Source organism: Salvia hispanica, chromosome 2 (genome assembly GCF_023119035.1).
Source record: "Salvia hispanica cultivar TCC Black 2014 chromosome 2, UniMelb_Shisp_WGS_1.0, whole genome shotgun sequence".
In the NCBI taxonomy this organism is placed as follows: domain Eukaryota; kingdom Viridiplantae; phylum Streptophyta; class Magnoliopsida; order Lamiales; family Lamiaceae; genus Salvia; species Salvia hispanica.
Genome location: NC_062966.1, coordinates 16,201,013 through 16,211,033, shown reverse-complemented (window position 1 = coordinate 16,211,033; position 10,021 = coordinate 16,201,013). Strand labels below are relative to the sequence as shown.

At 36.2% G+C, this 10,021-nt stretch overlaps 1 protein-coding gene across 1 annotated transcript; it reads right to left on the bottom strand.

Annotated features, from left to right (window-relative positions):
• Nucleotides 1-1,676: 1,676 nt before the first annotated feature.
• LOC125207347 (biotin carboxylase 1, chloroplastic-like) lies at nucleotides 1,677-7,401 on the bottom strand. The gene is made up of 17 exons (XM_048106642.1): nucleotides 7,182-7,401; nucleotides 7,027-7,105; nucleotides 6,372-6,697; nucleotides 6,122-6,263; nucleotides 5,603-5,701; nucleotides 5,428-5,484; nucleotides 4,887-4,958; nucleotides 4,261-4,350; nucleotides 3,707-3,766; nucleotides 3,246-3,431; nucleotides 3,048-3,140; nucleotides 2,887-2,968; nucleotides 2,686-2,792; nucleotides 2,394-2,469; nucleotides 2,160-2,206; nucleotides 2,009-2,071; nucleotides 1,677-1,914 (listed from the first exon to the last, which is right to left on the bottom strand). The coding sequence occupies exons 2-17, from the start codon at nucleotides 7,075-7,077 to the stop codon at nucleotides 1,861-1,863; spliced, it is 1,605 nt and encodes a 534-aa protein (XP_047962599.1). The 5' UTR covers nucleotides 7,078-7,105; nucleotides 7,182-7,401; the 3' UTR covers nucleotides 1,677-1,860.
• Nucleotides 7,402-10,021: the final 2,620 nt, after the last annotated feature.

Sequence of the window (10,021 nt, the reverse complement as noted above, 5' to 3'; positions counted from 1 at the left end):
ATTTGATAAGTCAAAGTAGTGCATAGTCAATACCGTATGCTCAATGCTAACCTACATTGATTAAGAAATAAATATTTATCAAGACCTTGCCTTTGCAGTAGATAGCCTAAGGCAAGTCTTGCTATTGCATTAGATCCGTTCGGGTGTTATACCACACCAATGTCATCTTATTTCAGTAAGGCTTAGAAATATGCGGACTGACATTGCAACCTTTCTCGATGGATAGTCAAATTCCATCTAGGTTGTGAAATTCATCTTTTTCTTTGTTTAGAACTGACCGTATTACCTTAAAGTGGACGACGCCCACAACCGGTCTACTAAAACAAAGACTTAGACTTTGTTAAGTTAACTTATACATTTAAACATGCATTAACATCCATTAAATGTAAAACATAACAACATTATGACAAAAAATAATCTGTTTTATTTATTGGAAAATAAAATAAGAGTTTTACAGTATTTAATTACTCGAAACCTGATTTCTAGTATACAAACTCTAACATGTACCACGTAGTAATGAATACTTGATTCAGCGCTTCACCGATATGCGGAGTGAAATATCACATTCAACACTGCAGGCTGATTTGGTTGAAGAGGTCTGGAACCGTAGAGGAGGGGGCACCGCGTGATATCGGTTCTCTTTGTTGTTCGTGTTGTATCGAAAATTTTCGTTGTATAATTTTCCCTTTTATAATATTACAGCGAAAAGTTTGTTATAATATTTACTATGTGTTTTAATTATTATATGCAAACAATATTTATTATAACTAAAATTAAAATGTAACAAAAAAATGTTAAGAAAATAATTTTAATTGGTGGCATGGAGGGCCACCATTGTGGTGGCCAAGTTTTATGGGCAAGGGCCAAGTTTGTTGGGCATGCCCAAGATATGGTGGCTTGGGCATGCCCAAGAGGGCCACCATTGTGGTCACTCTAAATGATAATAGAGTCTCACCTTCACTTAACTCATTTCACTCACATTTAATTTAAAATTAATATATACAAGTGGGACCTTTATTCCACTAACTTTCATCCGTCCACATTTCTTAAATCCGCGTCGCCAAAGAATGAGACTCCTAATAGCGGATGGAGGGAGTATTTGGCATAGCATTTTTAGGAAGGTAGATAGTACTACAATAATCCACTCTCTCTCTCATTTCTTTTCTGAGTTGGGTTATAAAATCAGTTTTCGTTCTATGATAGATAGACATTTTATTTTTTTTCCGGCTTTCGTCAATGTTATATCAGTTGACTCTTTTCTTTATGTTCATCTCAATTTCTTTATTTTGTAGTAGTATTTAAATAGTTTGAGATTTCAAAACAAATCCCTCATTATAAAATTAAGAATTCTTTGAAAAAGAAAAAATTCTATTGATAGCATACTATAAAATTTCATATTAACTTTTAGAAATTTTCATCATTTAACTTTAGAACGCTGGAGTTTTTTACAATAATTTGGGGCTCTGTATAGTAAGTCAAGAAATATTCAAAATTTATTAATTAGAGGGGTAGCTTTTATCACAAAATTGAGCCCACTTCAACCGAAATCAGCTATTCTTGATTTGTACATCAACTGTTTAACGTGATGCCATGTGTTGTACAAATTTATCACAATAAATGTGACCGTGCAACACTCTTTTCTTTACCCCATTTTAAATAATCTCGACAACAACATAGAAAGTAGAAACAATAAATATTTTCAATTGTTCAAAAGGGCGGCAGTTATGCTACTGTATTTAGTTTTCTACCAAAAAGCAAACTAATTATTGGTATGAAGCTCATTTGACAATGTAATAAAAGAAAAATAGAAACAAAAATACATTTGAGAACACGAGCATGGGTCCGTCCACACAACAAAGTTTAGGCCGCGCTGATCAGCTCGTTCCGGCTCATAGAAGGTTCATCCGCCAGCGGCTGCAATCACAAAAAACAAACCAATAATACGCTTCACACTTTCTGGAATAGGCCCTTTTGGTTTTTGTATCCTATGAAGGAGTTGGTAGCTTACCGCAGCGAGCTCTTCTTCGTGTTTTGGGATAAAAGCAGTGTCCACCTTGCCAGTTTTGAAGTCCTGGAGCATGTAGAGATGAATGCATATATATAAGTTTGTTTAGACTATTAAAGAAAGCAAGCCCAAGAAAATTCCTACGGATGAATACCTCGACTTCTAGGATGAGCTTATGGTAATCGATCGTTGTTGGAACACCTGGCCACAGAGATACATTTAAGAACTTAACGATCTCAGTATGGAAAGATATCAACGTATTAATGAACAGTAAATTGAGCACAAGACTCCGGAGGTATGTAGAAAGCCACCAGATGCACAAGCACAACGAATAATTTCAAATATAAAGACAGGATCAGGTTTAGGTTGTTAAAGTTGTCTCTTTTACCTGTAATAATGGTGTCATTAAGAGCCCTTTTCATGCGCTCAATTGCCCTTTCCCTCGTTGGACCCCAGACAATAAGCTGAAGTATAAGATTCATCGTACATATTAGGGTATATGGAAGAAAACACTAATGAACTGATAAAGGAAACAAGGATATATAAGATTGCATCGAACAATATATTATAACGTTGCAGGTTCTCAATCATGCTAAATGATAGTAAGAAGCAGTTCAGCTAGATGTCCAAGAAATGCTTTTAAAAAAATTACAAGCGTCCGAAACACATAATCAGCCAACCTTTCCAAGAAGAGAATCATAGCTCGGTGGAACCACATAATTTGGGTAAACATGGCTGTCCATTCGCACAAATGGACCTCCAGCCGGCAAATAAGTAGTAATTCTCCCTGTTCAAGTAACATGATCGAATAATTTCACTCGGTGGTGGATTTGATTTCATGATGAATTTCAAAATGACACAAAAACACAATTGAGTGATACCTGGTCCCGGTCTGAAATTTTTGAAAGCGTCTTCTGCATTAATACGACATTCTATTGAGTGTCCTCGGAGCACAATGTCATCCTATATACAAATGCTCATATCATTGAAGATTACACTTTGTTTTCCGGGTGTCATACATCATAAAGATCCTTCAAATTACCTGTGTGTAACGGAGCTTCTCACCCCGTGCTACACTAATCTGTTCTTCAATTAGGTCCACAGAGGATATCATTTCAGTAACAGGGTGCTCAACCTAACATCAGACCAAGGAGAAAGATTATTGGAGAATGCCAAGGATGACATGAGACGGGTAGTTTATTTAGGGAGTAGTAGATAATCCAAGCCTTGATCTTTTCACCTGGATCCTAGTGTTCATCTCCATGAAGTAAAATGAGCCTCTTTCATCCAAGAGGAATTCAACTGTACCGACGCCTATGTAGCCTATGGATGCAGCTGCTGCAACTGCCGCATCACCCATGGCTTTCCGAAGTTCTGGTGTCAATGCAGGGGAAGGTGCTTCTTCTAGCAATTTCTGGTTTCTCCTCTACAATGGAAAATAATAACTAAAGTTAATATGTCATGATTCCACAATTGACTGGGCCCAGACTGATCTAAGTACTGGTCTAAAGTATGGTGTTTGATCAAAGCTCAAACGAATACTGTTTGCTGTTATGATATGTCCACTACAGAGAAAATCTATGCTACTTTAGCTTTCACTAAACAGCTAAAATTTGTGGGATTGACGCAATTAGAAAGTCACGTGCTTTCACACCATGAAGCCTAGCAGAAAGGTCTGGCATGGAATAAAGGCTATATTACCTGAATGCTACAATCACGCTCCCCAAAGTGTACGACATTACCGTATTTGTCAGCCAAAACCTGCAAGGCATAATCAACCATAAGGTGTCACTGATAGCTCGTTAAGACAAAAATGTCAACATAAAGATACAATAGCAGGAAAACGAAATAATCCCCCTGTCCGCCATTAATTGTCACAAGTTAACCCGACTCGGGTACTAAGAAATGTATTGGAAAGTGAGTAGAAAAGGTAAGTGAAATGTGGGTCCTATTTTTATATATTAGTTTTATAATAAAATGTGAGTGGAATGTGGGGTCCATTACCAAATGTGGCAAAAAGTAAGTGTGATAAGTATTGAGGACGGACCGAAAAGGAAACTAGTGACAATTTATGGGGACGGAGGGAGTATAAGAATTCTCATACATTTAAATACTTTCAACGAGAAGTTTCACTGCGCAAACATAGAACAATTAGGTCAATATATACCATATAATCCGCATTTTGAGTTTGGTTATTTCAGTTAAAACGACATCAAGTTAAATTCAAAATTTATGTTATAATAATACAAGTGTACCTGGAACTCAATATGCCTTGGATTTTGGATATATTTCTCAAGGTATACACCATCATTACCAAATGCAGCTGCAGCCTCACTTTTAGCTTGCTGTCAAAATGAGCAGATACTTGATCACAATGAAATAGTCAAATGCATGGAAGAATTTGCAAGAAAATTATTGTTAGGTCTCAAGGGACACCACAATCTGGAAATAATACACAAGCAAACAAACACACTGGAGATTCTCTAACCAAAACCATACTCCTACACCAGGTAGAACCTCGACGAAGTATAGTTTTGAACAAAAAGAAATCAAGGTGACGTCTATTTGTAACTTGTTCACTTACCATGCGACTCCAAAGAAAAAAAGAAATAGTGTGCTTGACAGCAACAAACAGTCAATCACAAACTATAGAGCACAATGTCAGTCACAAATAGTCAGTCATTGGCTTGCACAACTATGAGCATGCAGGGCATCTGAAAATAGATCTTTTGTGGAAGAGGGATCGTTTCCACAAACACAGTAAAAAATAGGTTTATGATGTGCATCTCACTGTTTCATTTTTTCAGGTAGTCATATTCTGAACCACGGAGAAAAAAAAAGTCAACAGTGTATTAACCCAGCAATGTAAGAAATGGAGTACCTGCATCAACTTCACAAACTCATCACGCTCTTTTGCAAGGCGCATTCCACGTCCTCCGCCACCTGCTGTTGCCTTCAAGAGAATAAAAGCCTTAAATTAGCATACACAGTAGTAGATTTTCCCATGGAGTTCCCATGCAGAAGCCCATGTATATATTAGGGCTAACTTTTTATGCAAGTGCAATATTTTTGAACTTTATTAATATAAAACCAAATTAGCTGAGTATATATGCCTATATGGTCAAAGTAACATAAACCAGAAACAAGATAAAACGAATTAAGAAGATGGTATATAATTTCAAATTTTCAACTGAGTATATGAGTTCGTTAAGAAGTTCTAACTTCCAACAGATTTTCTTGCTCTTATTCTGTTTAGTGAGCTAAGTCAAACCGAGAATTCTTTGTAAAATTTTGTTACTAATGGGCCATGTTACGTCTCTTTGACTAGCATGAACATCTATGCTACCTATTAAATCATGCCTCCAGTTAAATGAGCAAGTAATTACATTCGTACTTTTGGTTTGTCAAGAGGTTAAACATACCTTTATCATGACAGGGTAACCGATCTCATCAGCAAGTTTAATTGCTTCTTCAGTACTCTGAGAACAAAAAGTAGTTCATAAAGAGAAAATAAAAAGTGAAGAATTGAATGATGATTCAATATTGGATTTCTTATGATAAGTTTTATAAAGTAACATTCTTTACAAAAAGCAGTACCTGTAACAAACCATCACTTCCAGGGACAGTCGGAACTCCAGCATTCTTCATTGTTTCTCTAGCTGTTGATTTGTCACCCATCACCCGAATGCTGTCAGGCTGCAGTTCAGGTTTCAACACCAATAGTTTTAATGCATCCAGGAACTTTAGAGACTACAAATAGAATGCCATAACTTGGAAAAACCACATCTCAATTGGAAGAAGGTTAACCATATAAGGCTACAATATACTACTCCGTAGTAATTTCCTCCAATATAGAGGTTACTTGATATGGACAAAAGCCTAATGGCCATGGAAGGAAATTGTTTATCATATGAAAATAAAGTATACCAAAAATCTAAACAAGGGAACAAAATGTTAACAATCATAACTTACTAGAACAGTTATCCAAATATCTCACCAAATTGCACTGATAATGTAGCAACAGAGTGGCCAACTCTGCTGGCAAGAAAGCTTGCCACATTTAAGGATAGATGGTATGATGTTGACCCTATAAAAACACTCTAAATTGAAACTTACATTTGGCCCAATAAAGTTGATCCCATGCTCTCGGCACATGTCAACGAAAACAGCATTCTCAGAAAGGAACCCATATCCAGGATGAAGCATGGTACAATCACGGCTGATTGCAGCAGATAAGACATTCGGAATTACCAAGTAACTGAAAGAAAAAGAAATTTAGTTTATTCACTACAATCAAGAATTTTATGTTTAAGTCCTCCTATAATTGTGATGGAGTGATATGATTTGATAATGTTTAAGTCCTTACGATTGACTGCTTGGTGCTTCTCCAATGCATACAGCCTCATCAGCAAGTTTCACATGAAGTGCATCTTTATCGATTGTTGAGTAAACCGCTACACAAGGGATTCCCATTTCATGGGCTGTCCGAATGACACGAACAGCAATCTCTCCTCTGTTAGCCACCAGAATTTTATCATCACGGCATGTGGCTGCAAGCGCGCCACCACGCTTTCCAGATTTAGTACCAGTCCGAGAAGCCTGGACCCTCTGACGAAGGAAATTAAACTTATTCCCTGTCATGAAGCTACACTGGGAGCTCCTGATTCCAGGCGTAGCCTCCATGAATAAACCCTTCATTGCAAAATACATCAGAAAATTAGAAACAAGGCCAAAACTATGAATTACATGGTTTAACTTGGATCACGCAGACATCACAGCCCATGACATCCTAAACATGTTCTAGACGGATCAAACACTCAATAATCAAACATCTTAAGAAGTCCAATTACTTTATCAAAGAGCAAAGAACCCTTCAAAATCGAATTGCATCGCACGGATAAAAGCACATAGTATTACATTACTCAGCATGCAATAAATGGCGTAGAAGAAAACGAAAAATCAAAACTTCATACGCAAGAAGAGATGTGCTGGAGAAAGATATGCTAAATCAGATTACTCACGGGGCGCGAGCAAACTGAATTGCTGCAAAATGTCATGGCCGCGGAGTCCATTGTCAGATCAAGCGAATCAGTTAATTTGCTGAAAGGAACAAACAGAGAAACAAAATCAGACCCATTAATTGGAAAGTATAAATCTTTGTCAGGAGAGCTGGTACCTCAGAAGTGAGCGGGAAAAATCCAATCTTGATCGGGGCACTCTCCGTAGAAGACAGAGATGGGAGGAACGAATTGTGGGAAGGAGGAGATTTGAAGAAAATGGAGTAGGGTTCGATGCAATCGAGGTTTAGTAGTTGGGGGTTTTAGCAGATTGAGTCGACAACTCCGCCTCAAGAGCTGGATTTCTTGTGGCTTTGGCTCTATTCCTTCATGCTTGCAAAGGATGGAAATAAATTAAATAAAACAAAAGAAAAAAGTTCCATTAACAATTTATGTTGTACGGGAGTAAGTAAGTATTAATTATCAAAAGTAATTGTCGTTAATATAAGTAATGGGAGTAACAATTTTTAGGTGAATTATTATATGTGACAATAAATTACTAATATCCAAATTAATCCATATCCCGAAAAGCAGTCTACTTGGAATCCATGTGGTTATAAAAATGGATAAAAGATATATTCATTCAAATATTTTGTTGTAGTCTTGTAGATGGAGTAACATAAAAATTTTGGATTAGAAAATATTTGATGGTGGGCCTGACCTGGGTTGGGCCGACCCGGCCCATTAAACAACTAAGTACAGTAATACCGTTAAACTAATGTATGGAGTACTACCGTTATTAATGCTAGAGATATTAATGTTAGAGAACACTAAACCAGAAACACACAGATAATTCAATTCCAATCTAAAAAGTACTCCCTCTGTAATTTTTGCAAAACAACGTCTCCCTCTGTCATTTTTGCAAAACATCATCCGATTTGGAGCGTCTTACTTGTAGCAGGATGGAGGAAAAAGGAATAAAATACTACTCCCATGTTCCCCCATAGTTGAGTTTCCCCCATAGTTGAGTCATTTCTATTTGTGAGGACCACAATGAGCCTAGATTCGAATCCCACTGCAGTAAAAACATTAGTAGCAGTAATATTTTTCACATAAAGCATGGAGACTTAAATATGTTCAGAAACTCTATTCCAACAAAATAATTAGTAGGAGTACAACCTAACCGGCTAACATTAGTCCATTAATTAGCAACTTCATTACAACTTAATCCCTCAAAATAGGAAGAACACAACATCATTCTTGAAAAAGAAAAAAGAGCTGTACAAGAGCATAGCAGAAATTGAAACACTATCTATGTACAAAAAAACCCAAAATTGCCATCATCAAAGTTGAGAGCATAGCTCAAAGGATCATAGCAGAAGCTGAAATCAGTCCTCTGCTTCTTCCTCATCTTCCTCATCTCGGCTCTCACTCTCCACACCAATCTCTTCAACATCCTTTTCCCATAAACAATTGCACCATTTGACTCACACTGCGCAGCTACATCTACTTCACCTCCTCCTCCCATTCTGGCCAAAAAGAGCTCTCTTTTTTCTAATTTTTCTATGTTGGGAGTTAAATTTGGTGGAAGAAGTATGTTTATATAGATGGATAGATGGACATAGGGGAGTGTATATGAGGGTTGAGTGGTGAGTGGGGGGTTGCAGAGTGTGACAGTGACTTTTATTTGTACAGTTAGCAGTGTATGTAGATTGAGGGATGGAGTGACACAGACAGATGATGTTTCTCTTTGTGCTGTCTCTGTCCATTCTGTTCTTCTTCAGCTTTGCCATTCTCACATTTCTTGTGTTTTTTTTATCATCTTGATTTATCATATATACGACTCATAAGTTGTTAATCTTGTTCTTGATTAAATTGTTGGAGTATGATCTATCTTAATTGTAATTCTATTCATAAACAAATGCAGCATTCGAGTGTTTAATTAATTTTACTTTTATTTCTCTCTAAATAAAAAATGTTCTTACTCCTCAGTAGTCAAAATTTACAAGTGAGCAATTTTACCCTTTTATCTCTAGAAGTTTCATGAAAATAGAAAGTTTGACTCATAAAATTCTGAGACAAGATACATATTTAAAGATAGAATGCATGATCAAATAAAATTGCTTATCTCATCAAAATCCAATGTGTGGACCAAAGATTGTGACATAATGAATGCGGTGGGTGGTAAATTCTAGTTTGCCCAAATTATCTAAAATTTACTATTTCTCATGTGTCAAAATCTAACCCATGAGTATCAGAAAGCCTAAAAATGGGAAACCAGCTTTTTGAGTAGAAATTAAATCATTTCTATGTAAAGCAAGTTGTCTATAAATAGATGATAGGTGTAGACATGTTGGAAGTTGAAAATATATGATAAAGTTTCTTACATTGAGATTTTGTTGCATTGTTGAGACATGTGATTAGATTTGGTACATGTCTCATATATGTGTGTACAGTGTAAATAATGGTAGTAGTAAAATATTTTTACTAGTTTTGTAGTACTACCCCCACTATAAAATGCCTTTAGGCTACTGTATATTGATCTCGTGTTAACATTACCATACGTGCAATACAAATATCTTAATAAATCTCATGATTAAAATCTGAAAATCCACTATATATATCAAGAAAACTTTGTGTCACATCATCCCAATAATATTTTTAGATAAAGCTCAGAATGGCAGGATCAAAATATATTTTATTCCTTATGATGATGGAATCACTTCTGAGTCCAGATAAAAGCCTGGTTTGTGTGGGTGAGGTTTCTTGGAACCATTTTATCTTCTTCTTTTTGATGTGGAAACTCTATATTTTTATAGATATCAAGGCTTACTTTATTAAATTTGTCATAAGCATAAGAATCTTTTTTCTTATGTAGGGAATAAGGTCAATATCTTTCCACCAGATTTCATTTTCACACCCAAAAGGAGAAAAAAAATTGAATAGGATTGCAAGAGGGGGGGACCTCTTTTTTCCAAAATTTATTCTGATTTTTGGGGGCCTGTTTTTTGCCTCTACT